Source organism: Poromitra crassiceps, assembly GCF_964638095.1.
Source record: "Poromitra crassiceps genome assembly, chromosome: 12".
NCBI classification, from domain to species: domain Eukaryota; kingdom Metazoa; phylum Chordata; class Actinopteri; order Beryciformes; family Melamphaidae; genus Poromitra; species Poromitra crassiceps.
In genome coordinates this window covers 14,088,537-14,108,536 of record NC_139632.1, presented here as the reverse complement: position 1 = coordinate 14,108,536, position 20,000 = coordinate 14,088,537, and the positions used below count along the sequence as shown (strand labels likewise).

General features: G+C 46.0%; 1 protein-coding gene across 1 annotated transcript in view; it reads left to right on the top strand.

Moving 5' to 3' along the window:
* The window catches only part of agbl4 (AGBL carboxypeptidase 4), a gene marked incomplete at its 3' end in the record, with an annotated part of 403,315 nt that overhangs the window by 148,559 nt on the left and 234,756 nt on the right, over positions 1–20,000 (top strand). Inside the window, exon 4 of the mRNA XM_083647219.1 lies at positions 9,273–9,367. Coding sequence (XP_083503345.1) covers positions 9,273–9,367 — 95 coding nt within the window. The remainder of the gene's footprint in view (positions 1–9,272; positions 9,368–20,000) is intronic.

Sequence of the window (20,000 nt, the reverse complement as noted above, 5' to 3'; positions counted from 1 at the left end):
GCATGTGTGTGTGTGGTGCTCTTGGCGGTGTCAGGTAGTCCCCAGTACGGTAGGTAGCTGGCAGGCTGTGTGTCAGTGATCAGACTGATCAAAGACAACAAGAGAGGAGCAGGCAGAGCTGCCAGCAGCGATCAGCCTGCCTGCCTTCTATGGCTCTGGACAGGCCTCACAGATCCTCTCTGCTCTGCTGTGTGGAGACCACACTGTAGCCAACGTGCTTCAGTGCAGCACGGTCCGGTAATGAGTGCCGGTAACCTCACCTGACACCTTACAGTAAGATTGGTCTAAGCTGTATTGTCAGGGGGGAAATAATAATAATAATGTGATTCATTTATTCTTGTTGGGAAATTATCTTTTTCGCTGTCCTTGGAGTTTAGAGCCCAGGGTTTGAATAAGACAATGATCCTGGAGCTAATAGTTGCATATATTTCTATTGACACACACAAGGCACAATCTTAGATCTTATTTTGCTCCTGGAATGAGTTGCACAACACTCTTAAACATGAGTCACTTTTGTTATTGGCTATTTTTAAAATGAAAAGAATGGGCATTGTCACTCCACGCATTGGTTTTTTTTCATACTACAAACGCCAAGCGGTTGTAGGAAAGTCTCCCTGAGCAGTATGTCACCCTGCTGTCCTAACCACGTGTCCACTATTCCATTATGATCACACCGAAACATCACCATTCTTTATCAAATATGGATCTTAATTAAGATTAAATTAAGCAATCTGATTGGTCAAAGACACATTCCTGCTAATTCCCATAAAATAAGGCATGGTGCTATATTGGTTGCAGACAGTGCCAACTCGTGTGGTTACCCAGGAGCTAGTTACGGTAATCATCGCCTTGTTTCTAAAAAATTTTTTATTCTAATGTATTCATACTACTTTATAGAAAACTTTTCAGTATGCTTGTCAGCATGTATTGATAACCACTGGTAAGCAATAATACCCCTGACAACGTTCTTTTCCCTGGGAATATGGATTGGCTATTTGGGTATTATTGCAACATTAAATTGTGCTGTAATTGTTATTTTCTTCCAATATATACTTCTAACATCCCCATACCTTACACCTCCTTATGAACAAAACATACCTTACACTTCCTTATGAACAAAACATACCTTACACTTCCTTATGAACAAAACATACCTTACACTTCCTTATGAACAAAACATACCTTACACTTCCTTATGAACAAAACATACCTTACACTTCCTTATGAACAAAACATACCTTACACTTCCTTATGAACAAAACATACCTTACACTTCCTTATGAACAAAACATACCTTACACTTCCTTATGAACAAAACATACTTTACACTTCCTTATGAACAAAACATACCTTACACTTCCTTATGAACAAAACATACCTTACACTTCCTTATGAACAAAACATACCTTACACTTCCTTATGAACAAAACATACCTTACACTTCCTTATGAACAAAACATACTTTACACTTCCTTATGAACAAAACATACCTTACACTTCCTTATGAACAAAACATACCTTACACTTCCTTATGAACAAAACAAGTACATTGCCGTTCCATCAGTAATGTGAGTAAAGGTATCTACAGATATATTATAATTATATATTATCTCAGTGGTTTGAGAACTTGTAATTTAGCCAGAACTCAGAATCACTTTTATTGCCACAGTAATAATAATAATAATAATACATTTATTTTATATAGCGCTTTTCAAGAACTCAAAGTCGCTTTACAGAATACATGGGTCAAACATAAAACATAACAGAGACAGACATAAAACACAAACAAACAACAAAAGGAAAGGAAGGGGGGGGGGTTGTGCGGGGGGGGGGGGTTGGCCATAGCAACCAGAGAGCAGCGGCAGCCAAACGCGCCAGCATTCACTCAACCGGAGCAGGGCCAACCTCCGAACATAAAACACAACAGAGACAGACATAAAACACGGACAAACAACAAAAAGAAAGAAGGGGGGGGGGGGGGTTGGCCACAGCAACCAGTATGCAAGTTACATACGAGGAATTTGTCTTAGTGTCTGTATGCAGCGTAGCGGTCACATCAATATACAGAGATAAGAAGTAGGAAGATAACTAAAGACAATCACAAAGTTGCAAGTGCAATCAAATCGAGTAAATATATACAATATGTACATGAGTGGTGAAGTGTTCTGTGGATGATAAATATGAATTTACGTTGGATTTACATGAGATTTACAGTATAGTATTCATTTCATTCCAACGCCACCGGCACCAAAAGGGCAAGGTGTGGAAAGGGCAAGGTGCGGAAAGGGCAAGGTGTGCATTCTCTCTCTGGAGAAGTCTCCCTGTTTAGAGTGGCTTCTTTAATAATTCATCCTGGTTTCTTCCAGGAAGCAACACCATCTGGCCCACACGCTGGATCAATGGAGATCAAAAGACAATGTTTGGCCCTAAATACAATCCTACCCACAAGTGACAGCAGCAGGGCTATTTTAGTGCCATGCTATTCTGTCTAGAGGTTAACAGAGAGGTTGGGGTTTGAAATTAGACATTTAGAGACTACCCCCTAAACATTTGGGGGGGTGGGGGGGGGGGAGTATCTGTGCTCCCGATGCACAATTCACGTTCACAGAACACTCAGAATCTCCAGTCTTCATGTGGCCAATAGAATATTTCAAAGGGGAGTTTTTCAAATAGCTTGAAGCAAACTTTTATTCCTAGATTTTGATTTATTGACTTTTTGAGGAATCAGCAGCACGCCGGAAAAAAATAATCCCAGAGATGCATTAGATATGCGTGATCCTTTTATCCTCTAAATTGAATTTGCTCCAAAACAAAGAGTGAGCCAGAAAGTGAATCCTTGAGTCACAGCAGCAGATATATTGTGTGGTTGTTTTGTTTGAGTCACAGCAGCAGATATATTGTGTGGTTGTTTTGTTTGAGTCACACCAGCAGATATACTGTGTGCTTGTTTTGTTTGAGTCACAGCAGCAGCTTGTTTTGTGCTTTGGTACCATAGACGGAATAATATCTGGACGTAGCTATGATGTCACCCACTGGTTTTGACTCGTGTTTTGAAGCCTCGATGTTTCCATTTTCACCCTCGCCATCTTGGTTATTTGGAGAGAGAAGTGACGTGAATTTGGACGAGCAGAGCCACATGTGCAGCCTGCTATTGGTCCATGATCAGCGAGCTGCACAATCACTGGACAGGCGACCTGTCAATCAGGCCCCAACACAAAGTCTTTTTTATCGTCTATCTTACTCTAAATGGGACCATGATTTACTAAATGAACATCATGTTGTATTGAAGAAGACTTGAAACTGGCGATCGAGGCCAGGACCTCATTATGAAACTGTTTACTGGGGCCATAAATCAAGTGAGAAGTAGCGCTATTTTCCCATTCACTTCCATGTAACCGGACTTCTTTTTGCAGCCATTGGCGTCGCCCCCTGCAGGCCATTCGAAGGAATGCAGGTTTTTAGCTACTTCCGCATTGGTCTCGCAAAGGGAGCTCCCTGATAATCCGCTGTCTGGGACAGTAAAAATCATACTTTTTGCACCTTTAAGGCTCATTTGAGTTCTGCCTGTAACACTGTGTGGACGCTCAACAGGTGTGATCCACACAAAGTGCCTTCATTCTACTTTCATCAGGCATGTAAACACATGGCAGTGTATCTCATGATGAGGAATAGTCTTGGAAAGCACAGAGCTTAAACAATGTCTGTGTGTTTGATGCAGTATATAAGGATGTTTACTGTCATCTGTGTGTGCGTTTGAGGTGTGTGTGTGTGTGTGTCTCTTGTGTGTGTGCGTGGCGGCACCACAGAGACACCTGTTCCAGTCTGCCGTTCGTTCGTGTGTGATGGGGACGGCACAGGGCTTTGACACGCTCCATCGACATGACAGCTCAGACAGCATGGATGTTAATCTCTTCTAACTGCTCCCAACCTAATTAAATCTTCCAGGGCAGCACACACACACACACACATGCACGTGCGCGCACGCACGCACACACACACACACGCGCGCACGCACGCACGCACGCACGCACGCACACACACACACACACACACACACACACACACACACAGGCTTCCAAATTGATCCTAGGTGTGCATAGGTTTTAACGATCTAATTGGCCCCACAGCAGTTTGTTAGATTCTATGAAACTTGTTGTTTGTATACAGTATGTGTGTGGTGTGTGTGTGTGTGTGTGTGTGTGTGTGTGTGTGTGTGTGTGTGTGTGTGTGTGTGTGTGTGTCCGTGCGTGTGTGCGTGCGCGCGCGTGTCCATTATAAACCCTTTTTATGTTTGTAAACAGCGATTACGTATTTTGTGGGCAGAGCCCAACTGGTTGCAGAAAGTTACAACTAGCGGTTCAGCTGTCATAGAAATATGGAAGATCAGGACGCCTCCTCCACCTATTTTAAAGCTTTGCCAGCAACAGACAGGTTACCTTACACAAATAAGCTAACTCTTTCAATGGGGTGAGGTTTCCTGACCCGTACTCACTGTCAGGATGGGTCTAGGATCCAACTACATCGCCAAAGTTGCAGTCATACATCGTCATATTCCTAGTGGGAATGTCCAGCATCTATACGGCACAAGACGCCTTTTTCCTGTATTCCGGGGATCTCTCAGTTTTGGCTTCACTTGCTTCCTCAGAGTTTTGGATACCGCGATGCGTGCACAACTAACCCCGTGACTCTAAATGGGTCTATTGCACACACAGTTAGTATTCAAATTTTTCCATTATGCCAAAATGTTAGAAAAAGCCCACGTATCAATTCCATCATAAATAGCAGGTTTCTCTCTACAAATTTCAGTTTTGTGAATTTCATCACAAGAGTGAAACAGCAGTGATTTATTGCAGTTTTTAAAGACATAAAAGCAACATTGTTTTAATCACATTTACACCTCAACAAACCCCTTCTGGGTAAATGTCAGTGTAACTAGTGGTGGACTGGTCACTGGCAATACTTTGCTTTCAACTCTTGGAATTGCACCACGAACTGCCACTATAACACCATGTGACCAAGAAAGTTGCATAGTCACCGTTTTATCTCGTCTGCCTATTGAAAATGATCCAATTCTGGTGGCAAGAACAGGCATTACAACTCAGGAGTTTGTGTACAGGAAGTGGCTTTATCATGCTGCATCAACCATGTTACATCTGCGTGCCTGAGCTCACTGGCACAACAACAAAACAAGAGTGGTTAGTTAGCTTACATGTGTTGAGAAAGAGACACACTGTTCATAGCTGTTATGCCCGTGGCACTTAGGCAGCGTAACATTGACAGAACACATGGTTTTTCACAGAGTGATCCTAAAAAGTCACTGAAGCGTTGCCATCTTCTGTAAGGAGAAGGTGAAATACCGAGTCTGAAAGAAATACTGCCTTAGGGCAGTGGTTCTCAAATTGTTTCACATGAAGGACCCCTAAACTAACAAAGATTCATAGGATTTTGTCCCACGTGGTCCCCCATATGATAATTAATCCATTGATGCTTTAGATGTTTTATCACAGAAAGTGTATAAAGCCCATGACCAAAATAGTCATTGTGTTACTTATGAATGGAAGGATAGCGAAAATAAATTACTCCCCTTTTGGCTGGGGACCCCCTGGAACCCCCTCAAGTGAGAACCACTGCCTTAGGGGACATTCACACCTAAAGCGTTTTTGGAGCTGCCAGCACCTTTCTGCAATTCATTCTCTATGTAAGGACGTGCTAAACGTGCTCCTCTTTCAAGGAACGCACCTGGCGTTTAAACGCTGGTGGCGTCTCGTTTTTTTTTGGCGGAGCGCTCTGGGCGTTTTTAAGCTGAAAAAGTGGAACATTTGGAGGAAAAGCGCGCTGCTCGTCTTTTCACTCCTCCTACCTTTTCTCCTCCCAGAGGGATCCTCAACCTCCGCTGCTGCCAGAATTGGCAATAATCTGGGTTTCATGTTGACAGTGAACAACATCAAATAGACAAAACCAGCTGGCTACCGTCCGTGTGGTCCTTGTGCCCTAAAGTGTACTGCACGCGACTGCAGGGGAAAACAAAAAAATGGAAGCGCTCTCGACGTGATTTCAATAGCGTTCTAACTGAAAAAAGCGCTTTGGGTGTGAACGCCACCTAAATACTGAATATTTAGACAGGTTTGTACTGGACAGGTGCAGAGAGGCAGGCAGGCGGGTTGGTAGGTTCGTGAGGAAGGCACACAGCATGCAGAGGTCTCCATCTCCCTCTGTGGTTCTCTGATTTTACTGAAGCCAAAATTAATAAAAGAGAATCCTTTCCTCCTGTGACTTAACGCTGGATCCTTTCCACGTCTGCCCTACCTACAGTAGGCTACCTTTCCCATGTTCTGTCTCCAACCCATCTTTGTCTGTCTGTCTTTCTGTCTGTCTGTCTGTCTGACTGACTGACTGTCTGTCTGTCTGTCTGTCTGTCTGTCTGACTGACTGTCTGTCTGTCTGTCTGTATGTCTGTCTGTCTGTCTGTCTGTCTGTGTGTCTGTCTGTGTGTCTGTCTGTCTGTCTGTCTGTCTGTGTCTCTGGACTCAGGGGTGTCAAGCTCATTTTAGTTCACGGGCCACATGCGACCCAATTTGGTCTCAAGTGGGCCAGACAAAGAAAATCAATAATAACCTATAAATGACAGAACCTCCAAATGTTCCCATTTCCTTTAGTGTAAAGAAGTACAGGTACATTTTAAGAACACACTTTCAGGTAGGTTTATCTCAGCTACCATCAAACAAATGACCAAATCTACTGTCTGTAAGCATTACAATAGACTGCAAATGTGCAATTCTCTATAGTCAAGGCCAAGGGTGATAGTCGACCATTAGTGATGAACACAGAAAACATCAATACGCTTCTTACTATTTAATTTGCTCCTGAAACCTGGCACCTCTTAGGCCGTGGCCACACTGATCCATCAGAAAAGGGACAGGATTATAAAACGGATAGATGTATGTCCGTTGCATGTACAAGTAACCTACTTGTACAGCAGGTGGCGGTAAGCACCTTGAAGGTGTCAGCGAGCCCGCCTATAAACTGAGAGAAGAAGAAAGCTGCCGTTAGCTAGCTGTTAGCTCTGTACGCTATGTTACATATGTGGCAATAAAAGTGCAGTGGAAACAGATTCAGCAAATCTTCAGTTATCTGGTTAAACCAAACCTCTCGTTTAACCAAACTCCAACCATGCCCTTTCATATTGCCTTGCTCACTGGCACAAGTTAACACCCGGCCGTAAAACGAAGGCTTGATATGAATCATTAGAATGTACTCTACATTGCATGTCTGCATACACTAAATACACTGCTAAAGCAAATAAGCAACAGCTATTTAGGCAGAATGAAGGTAGACCACCTGCCACAGTGTGCAGGATTACCAGGCGCCTCACTTCTACAATTGACATTTTTATTCACTTACTCACTTGCTCAGTGGATTATATGCCCAATTGCCTGGTAATCCATTTCAAGGCGTAGCTTCGTGGATAATCAAGAAACTTTAAATGAATAGATGTTCTTCATAGAGCTCGGACGCTGCCTGCAAGACATGTACTGTACGTATCTGCCACACGTCTGCCTACAAGGCACATATCAACTCCTAATATTTGCACAACAGCGGTGGATGGAAACGCGCGTACTTTCGCATTTTCTTTTGCCCGATTTTCAGAAAAATTCTGTTAAAATTTTGCGATACATTTGGACGGAAACCCAACCTCTGTCTACCTAGCTACCTTTCACTCCGCTTGCCTCTCCCCCCACACCCTTTGCTTTGTGTGCCTGTCTGTCTCTGGCTACTTTCTCTCTCTTAGCCCAGGCCTGCATCTCTGTCAGCTGTCTTCTGTCCAGTCGTAGCTACCTCTCAGTGAAACAGGCCTAACAAATAGATTACAAACAGTGGGCACGGCCACGCTACACGGAAGAAGACAATCTGAATTTGTTGTGGATAAAGAATGAAGAAAGAGGCTGTGTGCAGTCAGAGTCAAGCCAGTGGAGAGAATAAGGCTGCATGTGCCTGCGGGGGAAAAGGCTGAAAAGTAGCTCTTGCAACAGATGTACGGGGCAGTAAAGTGTAATTGAAATGCCAGCAGCAATGGTCTTATCTCCCCGCTACAGGAGCCCGCTGCCAGTCTCAACATCAGTTAGATGTCATTTTACCTAAGTCTGAATCAGCCTGCCACAAGCCACAATCCCCTCTCCCTCTGATGCTAGGGAGGAGGAAGGGGGGAGGGAGGGAGGGACGAGGGGGAGAGTGGGGGAGGCTGTAATAGGATTTCAGTAGCACCCAGTTAACTTCCACCACCTGGAGTTAGTTGGTAATTTGATATGCTCCATCAATAGGGTTCATTTACCGTACCGCAGTATTACCATCGCCATTCATTTGACTTTTTCATTTTCCCATTCTCTCTCCTCACATTTTCTCACTCCTCCTCCTGATCCCAATCGTGGATGCTGGAGGTGGGAGGAAGGATGGGAAGTCCCCTAGTGTTTTAGCCAAGGAAGGAAGCTTTGTCCTTGGCGTCGAGGCAGGTGGAAAGCCAGCCACCGTGGTCCCTGCTCCTGGCCAGCCTCGTCATTGGTTTGGTCCAGGCAGCATCGCCTGTGTGGGGATGGACAACCATAATGTCCTGGCGGATTAGAGGCTGGTGCTCCCCAGAGCTGTTGCCTTTTATCTGGAACTTTGTCACAGCTTCATGGGATCATCAGAGGGACATTAAAGCGGCCTTATCTCTTCACTGTGCTGATAACGTGTCATGCTTTTGTTATGCTGCTGGGGTTAATGGTGGCGCTGGTATCTTCACCTCTCTCCTGGCTTCTCCCACAGTTGCTGGGTTGATCTTTTTCAGGAGAAGAAAATGATGATCTAGATCATAGATCAATCTGCAGCTTTTATCGCGTCTAATCAGGTTTTCATGTTACTGCCTCATCATCACAGTCAGTCTCACTGGACTCGTATTTGATGGGTCTTTAAAGCAGCTACACGGAACTTTCATTTTGCGTTGATTTTAGCTGCCCCTGTGGACAAAAGTGGTAGTCTCTTTTCCCAGAATGAAGACTGCATTTCCCATGAGCACCACCGCTTTGTGCCGTAAAGAAAAGAAAAGAAAGAAAGAAAATAGCCAAACTTCTCGCTGATGGTCTCATTTGCTGATGTAGGTCATATAGAGGCATCAGTGTTGAATTGTTTCATAACCAGATAAACGCTCCTTGTACAGTAGTAGCTTTAATCCTTTGCAATTCCATGTTTAGCTGGAATCTATCCACTAAAATCTAATGTTCCTGTTTGTCTTTCAGAGGATCATTTTCAACGTGGTCAACTTCTCCAAGACCAAGAGCCTGTACAGAGATGGCATGTCTCCTGTCGTCAAGTCGACCAGCAGGCCTAAATGGTAGGTGGACAGTACATGTACATGTAGCAATACCAGCACCAACCGCCATAAGAAACACATCAGCTTTATATTATGTGCTCGCTGCTCTATACTACCTTACAATGCATGCTGCTGTATCATAACACCACCTCGTCTGTGAAACCTGAGTCCACATTGTGGTCGCTGTAATACTAGCAAAGTGTACAAACCTCCCCACTTTGAAGAAGTTTCCTTGTCTGCCCAACAACAGACACACACACATACACACACACACACACACATACACACACACACACACACACACACACACACACACACACACACACACACACACACACACACACACACATCCTAAAGACTGCTGCTTTAGAGTGGATGCGTCTGGTCCATTAGCATGTGATCCGTTGGTTGCCGGCATGACGGCTGTCTGAGGTAATAACGTCTGAATGACGGATGCAGAGGTGTGTGTGTGTGTGTCTGTGTGTGTGTGTGTGTGTGTGTGTGTGTGCGCGTGTGTGTGTCTGTGTGTGTGTGTGTGTGTGTGTGTGTGTGTGTGTGTGTGTGTGTCCACGTGTGTGTGTGTGTGTGTGCATGTGTGTGCGCGTGTGCGTGTGTGTGTGTGTGTGTGTGTGTGTGTGTGTGTGTGTGTGTGTGTGTCTGTGTGTGTGTGTGTGTGTGTGTGTGTGTGTGTGTGTGTGCACGTGTGTGTGTGTGCGCGTGTGTGTGTCCACGTGCGTGTGTGTGTGTGTGTGTGCGAGCGAGCGAGCGACATGCGTGCGTGCATGCGTAGGTGTGGCAGATAGGAGCGGGTCTGGTGCAGTGGGGTTGGGTGTGGCGTCTGCCACACAGGCTGGTGTCTGCAGCGGGGCGAGCAGGGAGAACAGGGCGGCGTGATGAAGTGTGGCCGCAGGAACGCCAGGCATCTGCCGCCCTGAGCCGCCTGCGTCTGCCAGCCTAGCGCCCGCGCCGACCGCGCCGACCGCGCCGTAGCTACGCCGGGCGCAGCCATAATGGGAAGCGACACTGGACACAACACGGTAGACAGGAAAGATGGACTGCTGTCTATGATACAGCACAATGCAACGCGATGCAGCTCAGCTCACTTCCTCGTTCGTGCAGATTGGCTCCGTTTCGACAGCATGTGCTGCAGCAGCAGCGACTTTAACACTCAGAGTTTCTCCATGCTGCTGATGGAGATATGACTTGTGTTGCTGTGCCCCAACTCTTACCTGCTTGCCTCGTGCTGTTTGAAGTTATACAAACGTTATACGGCAAAGTGATCGCTTTGAAATGGGTGCGTACTTATTTCTCAGCTGAATGTAATGTGCAGTGTAATCGCCATTAAGTTACTCTATGGACAACAACATAAAAAAGGAGACTGCCTTTATTGTCATTGAACAGTTGTACAATGAAATGTAGCCACTCCAGGGAGAGTCAAGCCGTTGCGTCCGTGCGTGCCACCATATTAACTCGGGAGAGTTAACCCTAGCATACATGTCTTTGATGGTGGGAGGAAACCAGAGCACCCTGCGGAAGCCCACACGAACACGGGGAGAACATGCAAACTCCACACAGTAAAAAGACCTGGGTCGGACCGGGGTCCGAACCCGGGACCTTCTTGCTGTGAGGCAACAGTATAACCACTGAGCCACCATGCCGTCCCAAGTTATAGAAAATTATATCCTTATTTTTTAAATGCGGATATCACCTTTGTGTCATGGCTATTCAACAGGCATCTTTTTCTAGGTGTAATTATCCCACTTGTTGAAAAATGCTTCTGACTGGTCTTAACTTGTCATTTGGCATCATCATCATCTTGAATGTCTGAAGTGGTATTCTAATCAGGAGCCTTGTTGCCTCTTTGAGATCCCAAAGCTGATTGAATACACTAATCATGCATGTTCATGTTTTTCTAAGCTCTCATAAATAGGTATTTAAGTGACAGACCCAGCGGGGTGTAACGTGGGCGTGGCTGAAGCCCGCTTCCATTGACCTTCCCAGGCTAATAGCGTTTCAATCGCTCCTCTCACCACCCTGCCATCTAAAAGATGCATCTGGGGCTGCTTCCTGTGCACCGAGGCTTCCCACAGCACGGCTCACGTTGTTTTGTGCCCCCAAAAAGTGGTCAAGATGCTTTTAACACAGCCTCCTTCCTCTATTTGACTTTTCCATCAGCGCGACAAAAGCGCAGGCAGCACCTAAAGTAGCAATCTTCCTTTTGACAGTTACAGATATGGAATAAATAAGAAGGGAGAGTGCAGAGAGCCTCGCCTGTCTGATCCAAACACACACAGGAGAGGATAAAGAAGAAGGCACAGAGAAAGAGAGGGATAGAAGGAGAGAGAGAGAGACTTACAGAGAGAAACAGACAGGGAGAGAGAAAGAAAAAACGGAGAAAATACTAGAAAGAGAGATTACCGAGACAGGTAGACAGGGGGAGAGAGAGAGAGAGAGAGATAGAGAGAGAATAAATTGCCTCCCCCCCTGCTGTATTTATCAGAAGAATCGTCGGTATTAGCCCAGGAGTTGAAGGCTTTATCTCCCCGTGCAGGTGCCCTGTGTCCTGGGGCTCCAGCATGCTTTGCTGCTGGAGGCTGCTGGGCTTGGCCGGCGTCTAGGCTGGGCGTCCCTGTGAGAGACAGCTGGCAGATTACAGTCCTGCAGGGTGTTCATTGCTACAGGTGGAGAGGGATCTATCCTCCATCGCTTCCTATAGCCCCTCTCTCCTTCCCTCCTTCCATGCCTCCTCTAGCTTCTCCGTCCTCGTGACGGACACATCATAGCAGTACTGTATTTATCCTCTGGATTTGGACCAACACTCCAACTCATACAACGAATGACGGTGTATCACTGACCTTATTCGACTGACATAACTCACGTACGGTCCACCCACCGCCACGATATTGTTGACATTCCGCAGCGTGCTGTTTAAAAGTGACTGACAGCTGTCATAGCTTAGGACGCTAGCCAACTTTACTTACCAGCCTATTTAATGCCGTTTTTACTGCGTCAGGAGCTATTTCACAACAGCGACAGTGTGCTGTGTAATAATACACGGATGTAGTAATAGCAGCATTAAAAGCCCGGGTGTCAGTTTTTAAGCAATCCCTATAGCGATACTGTCCGCAAACGTGAAGGGAAAGAGACAGAGGCTAACGGTAGTAGCAAACATTGGGCTAACATGCAAGCAAGCGTCAGATCATATCAAACAAACATTTAACGTTAAGGTTATTTACCTTTGATGTCACGACAATGTTTGATGATGATGATGATGATGATGATGTCGTTGGTGGCACAAAAGTAAAAATGTCAGACCAATTGCCACAGATGAAATAGTTATAGGACTCACAGGATTTGAAAGCCTTCAGCTCCTGAGATGTGTATGCCAATACTGTATTCACAAGGTAGTTATAAATGTCTGGCACGTTATACCTGGCAATATAATGAGTTATCTTTACTCTAAGTCAGTTTTTTATAGGGGTCCGCACCTCCGACCAAACTTATTTTTTCATCACTTCTCCTTGACGAAGCCATAACTGTTGCTATACGCTCGGCCAGACTACGTTACGGCTGCGGTTTGTCAACAATATGGCGCCGTCCGGGGTTATCGAATAAGGTCTATACGACCACATAGCACGTCTGCTAGACTAGCGCCCCTCAGTGTCAGAGAAAAAGTACTATGGGTCTTCCGCCGGTATGATGCAGGGAAGCTAGTCCGCTCAGCTCATAGAAGCTGAGATAGCGAGTTGAATAACGTTAGCTGTGCTGTTTGATTAAACAGCTGTTTGATTGGGTAGCGGATGAATTTACAACATGTGATTAGACTTGAGCCGGACTACGTGCGCATTATACGGTTTTAATGCACACCTGCGGCCAATCAGAAACAAGTATTCAGCCAGACCATGGTATAAAACCACATTTAATTAGTACTGCGTGGTTGAGAAGCTGTTGAACGAAGAAGGCAAACATGGCTCCCGTCTGTGATTTCCTGTCTCACCTGTCTCTCATCAGCTAATGCTTCATATTCAACGCTTAGTGCTTTGCTCCCAAATGATCAAGTCCTTGACATTAAACTGACTCTCATGATTGTGTATTAATTACCACTGACTTACTTACAGACACATACCAGCACATAGCAGCCCAGAGTGCGGGGGAGGGGGGGAGGCGAGAGAGAGAGAGAGAGAGACAGAGTGTGTATGAGAGAGAGGGTAGGGAGGAAATCACATTTTCTTGTGCTAGTCTGTGGAAGAGAATGGCCCTCTTGGCGGCACTAGGTGCCAACCAGACTCCCTGTTGTCTGCTATTTGTTAGACTGCTAGAGCAAAGAATTGCCCAGCATCGTTATTCTCTGAGCTAAGCTAATTAGAAAGTCAGAGAGCGTGGTGTAATGCAGCCGGTGCAGGCTGGGATGCTGGGATGCTGGGGATGGAGGGGGAAGGGGGGGACGGGGTAATGGCCGTGATGTTGCATGGGACTGCCTGCATCAAGCAGCAGATGCTACATATAGGCTGTCATGTGGAGAGGAGGAGAGGGACAGGACACAGTGTGGCAGCAGCAGAAGACACTAATGTCTTCATAAAAGGGGCAGGCTTTTTTTTGGGTGTTCTTACTTTACACATCATTGTGCACTGTTGCTGATTTAAAATGCATTACGCCAAGCCTGCCTTACTATCTGTGCATCATGAAGACCACGGCACAATTCATCTACACTTACAATTTACATTGCCGTTTGGCAGAGGTTTTATTTTACATTGCCATTTGGCAGAAGCTTTTATCCAAAGCGATATTACAAATGACATTTTAATACAACACAAGCAACACAAGCAAGGATCTAGTCTTGGATCATCTGCAGAAGTTGTTGCAACAAGTTCACAGTAAGTCTCTGACTGTATTGTGACATCCTCCATGACATGATAGATCAAATGACAGACAAATCAAACACTCACAAATCCCACACACTAGTATCACATGGCGTAAACCTGAATGAGCTTTAGATGTGTGATATATAAAGTATTGTAATCTGTTCTGGTGTCTGATGTCTCTTAATTAACTAAACACTTATTCATCAGTCAGTAGACAATATGTGGGTAAAACAGCTACACCGCTTATTGAGCAAGGAGATTAATAATAAAATATCATCATAAACTTGATTTATATAGCACCTTTCAAAACACCGTTACAAAGTGCTTTACAAATCAACATGAACAGAAGAGTCAGAACTGGAGGAAACGGGTTGCCAAGCATTGCTTCTAAAGTTAGAACCAGCCAACCTTGATCAAGGGTAAATGCTTTTTCTCCGTTTTCCTGGAAGGCAACAAAAACAGAAGTGCTTTGCAAGCAGTGGTGCCAGTCAGCCAGACAGTCAGACAGACAGACAGACAGACAGTCAGTCAGACAGACAGACAGACAGACAGACAGACAGACAGACAGACAGACAGTCAGACAGTCAGACAGACATACTGTACAGGCAGACAGCCAGACAGACTGAAACTCAGTCAGACAGACATACAGACAGTCAGACAGACAGACAGACAGTCAGACAGACAGACAGACAGACAGACAGTCAGACAGACAGACAGACAGACAGACAGACAGACAGTCAGTCAGACAGACAGACAGACAGACATTCACCCAGACAGTCAGCCAGCCAGTCAGACAGACAGACAGACAGACAGACAGACAGACAGACAGACAGCCAGTCAGTCAGTCAGTCAGACAGACATACAGACAGACAGACAGACAGTCAGACAGACAGACAGGCAGACAGACAGTCAGACAAACAGACAGTCAGACAGTCCGTCAGACAGACAGACATACAGACAGACAGACAGACAGTCAGTCAGTCAGTCAGTCAGCCAGACAGTCAGTCAGACAGACATACAGACAGACAGACAGACAGTCAGACAGACAGACAGGCAGACAGACAGGCAGACAGACAGTCAGACAAACAGACAGTCAGACAGTCCGTCAGACAGACAGACAGACAGACAGACAGACAGACAGTCAGTCAGTCAGTCAGCCAGACAGTCAGACAGACAGACAGACAGACAGACAGACAGACAGACAGACAGACAGTCAGTCAGTTAGTCAGACAGCTAGCCAGCCAGACGGACAGACAGTCAGTTGGGGCAATTTTTCTTTTCTTCCTGTAAGCGTGTGATGCAACAGCATAGTGAAATTCTATTTGGAGACGTCTGCAGACGTAAGCATCAGGGTGCATGTTAGCATGTTAGCAGTAATTGTTCTGTCAATCAGCACAGCTCTTGCCTGCCTGCTTCCCTCGCCACTTGTTAAGCCCTGGCAGAGGACGTGTGCGTGTGTGTGTGTGTGTGTGTGTGTGTGTGTGTGTGTGTGTGTGTGTGTGTGTGTGTGTGTGTGTGTGTGTGTGTGGGGGGGGGGGGCTTGAGGCAGTGTGTGGGAAACAGAAAGGCCATCCTCCAATACTCCGTGTGTCTCTCCTCTCTCACCTCTCTCTCTGTTTACCGTCTCCCCTCCCTGCCCGTTTGTCCTCTTCTGTTCTTTTCTGTCCTCTTTCTCTCCTCTCTTATTTTTCACTTTCTTTAACATTTTATTTTTGTGCTCTGCACTATTTCTGACCACCTTTTTGCTCCGTCTTTCACTGTCCTTATCTGTCATTTATTATTGGGCCCCGTTGTTCTCTGTATCCTCTCTTGTGGGATTCCCCCGTACTTCATCAACCCACCTCGACCTCAAAATCCAAGATGGCAGGTCCCGCATCAACAGTAGTGAAAGCTGTAGCAATACACACAATACACAGTTTATTAGCACTTCTGTCTTATTTGTGTCTCATTAAAACAGTTGTACACACACCCAGTACTGTCTAACTTTAATCTGTGGAAATGTTGCTCCGGTGTATATGCACAGAATACCGTGTAATGCGTTGTTATCAACTGATATTGCTAACACTGGCTAGCCTGGCTAGAGCTAACCCTGGCTGGTTTTCCGACTCTTTTACTGGAACGTGGTCAACTTGGGTGTGACGTCATTCAACTGGGAAATTCCTAGTGCAATCTGCCCACTCTACATCGATGTCACAAACTTCCTGTACATGTGTTGTACTAAAGTGATTCTGATTTGTAGTTGTCGAAGAAACATGAGTATACAGCGACGAGTACAAAGGTTTTAGGATACTGTACCATTCATAGCTGTTTTGCAGCCATAGGCTCTGAGGCCGTTCAGAGTCGGCCTTAAACCGGCCAAAGTCGGATCTTGGGAGATCCGACTGAGTAAAGTACGTGCATTCACAACTGGGATTAGAATGCGGCCCCACATGGGTCTGGGGTATCCGGATCTCACTTTCCCGCTCTATATGCAAATACATCTAGGCATCGTGTGTCTTGTGTGCTTCTCTCTTGTTACTGTGCAGTTTAAATTCTGATCATAGAAAAGTCTCCATATTGTTATGACCTTGGTCATTTTGGTTGTGTGTTAATTGTGTATCATTCCCTCCCTGTGTGTATGTGGTAGTGTGTTGAGTGGGTGATGAGCTCCAGGTGGGTGCTACCTGGGCTGTCAGGAGGGGAGGGCTGGCTGCTGATTGGCTGCTGCAGCTGATATACACCATCTGAGCCCGTCTGCCCCTTGCTCTCCTCACTCCTCAGAGATGACAGCTGACCTGCGACACCTGTTGAGACTCTGTCACTGGTAGTTGTGTGTAGGCCCATTTGGTGATCTGTGAGCAATGTTACCGTTTGTTCATTCTAAGCACCTGAGTGCCAATGTTTCGTAGTCATATGTAAGCCTTTACATTTTTGGGGGACTCGTCCGGGATGCAATGTCTCCTCTCTCTGGACCATCTTTTGGTCCTCCCCATGCTCTGCAAGTCTCCTGTAGTGTCTCCTCTCTCTGGACCGTCTTTTAGTCCTCCCCATGCTCTGCAAGTCTCCTGCAGTGTCTCCTCTCTCTGGACCGTCTTTTAGTCCTCCCCATGCTCTGCAAGTCTCCTGCAGTGTCTCCTCTCTCTGGACCGTCTTTTAGTCCTCCCCATGCTCTGCAAGTCTCCTGCAGTGTCTCCTCTCTCTGGACCGTATTTTGGTCCTCCCCATGCTCTGCAAATCTCCTGCAGTGTCTCCTCTCTCTGGACCGTCTTTTGGTCCTCCCCATGCTCTGCAAGTCTCCTGCAGTGTCTCCTCTCTCCCCCTGTGCCGCTGAACCACTCGCACAATTAACCATGTGGCATGCCTTTTAATAATAGACCTTTTAATTGTCGACAAATGAAGAGTGATGTAAAATAGCTAATAGCTTGTGCTAATTAATAGGGGAATTGAATGCTTGTTAATTAAGGGCAAACAGGACAAGGACCGGCTCGGGTAATTTGAGCAATAAAACCGAGACTAACGATTCATTTCCAAACAGACGCGCTTCATAAAAACGTCAAGCAGCCCCCGTTTTGCTATTTGAGGACACCCATTGCCCCGTCCTGCTCCATGTCCCCTCAGCCTAACACACACACACACACACACACACACACACACACACACACACACACACACACACACACACACACACACACACACACACACGCACTCACACACAAGTATACACCACAATGGGAAATGTAAACAGTAATGTGCATGTTCCCTTCTGGCTACCTTCTGACCTGCTACTAAGACAAATGGCACCTATATCGAGTCTTTGGGAGGTAACATAGATTATTTCCCACAAGTGTCTCAGTGGTATGGTGGTATAATATGTAAGTTGCGTGTTTAGTAGAAGAGCACAATATATTGAAATGAATAAATTCCCCATGTAGCTGTTGAGTTATATTGCCACCGATTCGTTCTGGTATTTAGTACCTATGTGTTTTCTCTGGCCTGCTTCCCTCTCTCCACATCTCCCTGTGGTCATAATTCCTGGGCCTTAAGCTACAGGATGGAATGGATCTTCAGGCACGGCTTTAACACATGCAGCTTAGATCCATCTCTTCCTCAAGAGACTGGACTAGCTTTACTACATCTTTTTTTTACACCCATACATCTCAAGCTGCACCCGAATCTTAATAGTAATTTGTGTTTACCATAATTCTTTCTGCTCCTATACTGTGTCTGCAGTCTATTTCTCCGCTTGGTCGCCCGTGTGTTTAATTTAAAAAAGCGGCTATATTCTGTGTTGTCTCCTCGCCCTCAACCCCATTTTGTAGCGGGGACCGTAGAAAATCATTTGGCAGTCTATGGATTTCATATAAGATTTTTAGATTAAAAAACGCGGAATATATGATGCTCCCTCTCCGTCAACATTGTCTGCGCGATAAGGGAGACGGACAAAATCTTTTAATAAAAACCAAGCGCAGGAGAGAGTGAGAGACACGTACGCACCTAATTGTCTGTCACCAGTTCACCCGCATGGAGGAGATGGAGAGAGAGCTATAAATCTAAGTGAGTATTTGGAGGAAGGGGAGAAATACTTGATGTAGCTGCGGAAAGAGTTTGGTGACACCGGCCCAAATCTGAAGGACGCGGCAATTACTCCCGTTTCCACCTTGCTCTCGTCGACTTTAAAGATTTGCAAAGGGGAAAGTGATTACAAAGCTCTATTTTATTAGATGAAATGGCACCTCTCGCCATTTCCACTTTCCCATTCCATCTGGGAGTCTTTATCCTCCTGTGTACGCCATCAGGACAAAATCGGAGAGAGAGAGAGAGAGAGAAAGAGAATGAGAGAGAGAGAGAGAGAATGAGGGAGGAGCACCAATCAGAAGCATCTCCAGCGCGCGCGGCTTCCTTGTTCACAGAAAGTCATTAGCATGCTGCCAGAGGAAGTGAGAGAGGATTATACTGGGGAAATAATGGGACAAAATGTAACTAATAGATTAATAATCTTCTAGATGAGGATAAGGCTGTGTGTCTCTGTGTGTGTGTGTGTGCGTGCGCGGGCGTGCGGGCACGTTCGCCTGCAGAGAGAGAGAGAGAGAGAGAGAAAGAGAGTGGGAAAAGGGGGAGAAAGAGGCAGAGAGGCAGCTTGCTCCTGGCTCTCCATTCAACCCGCAAATGACTTACCTGGACAGTTTTATGTTTGCCTGGAGGAGAATTAAAAAGCCACTTCATTTCCCCCTTTTAGAGGCTGGCTACGCGTGTCAGCGCAGCCCTCCCTGAAAGCGCTCTCATCTAAACGCTTTTGTCAGGGGAGATGTGGTAGATTGCAGCAGGCAGAGGTACAAATTGGTTGTGTCATCTTATAATGAACTAGGTGAGGCGTTGCAGTTTTTCTGCAGCCAACAGTCCCCTGATTACTGTACTGTACGTCAGCGACTGCCTTAACGTTGTAGGCGGAAGCCTTCTCTTTTCCCCCTCACCTAACATTGTTCCTGCGGCCCCGATCTCACCAACACTGCAAAATGTTTTGTGCCGGTGAGCCGGGCGTGACACAAGGCAAGTCTTCCGATAGCACTTCCTAAAGTTTTTCTATACACACGGGCTCCTCGCCCCTCGGATTTGCATTGTATCTGTAGCCGCCGAGCATGCATGCTGTGCAGAATAGTGCGAGGGGCTTGGGGGTGTGTGCATGCTGTGCAGAATAGTGCGAGGGGCTTGAGGTGTGCATGCTGTGCAGAATAGTGCGAGGGGCTTGAGGTGTGCATGCTGTGCAGAATAGTGCGAGGGGCTTGGGGTGTGTGTATGCTGTGCAGAATAGTGCG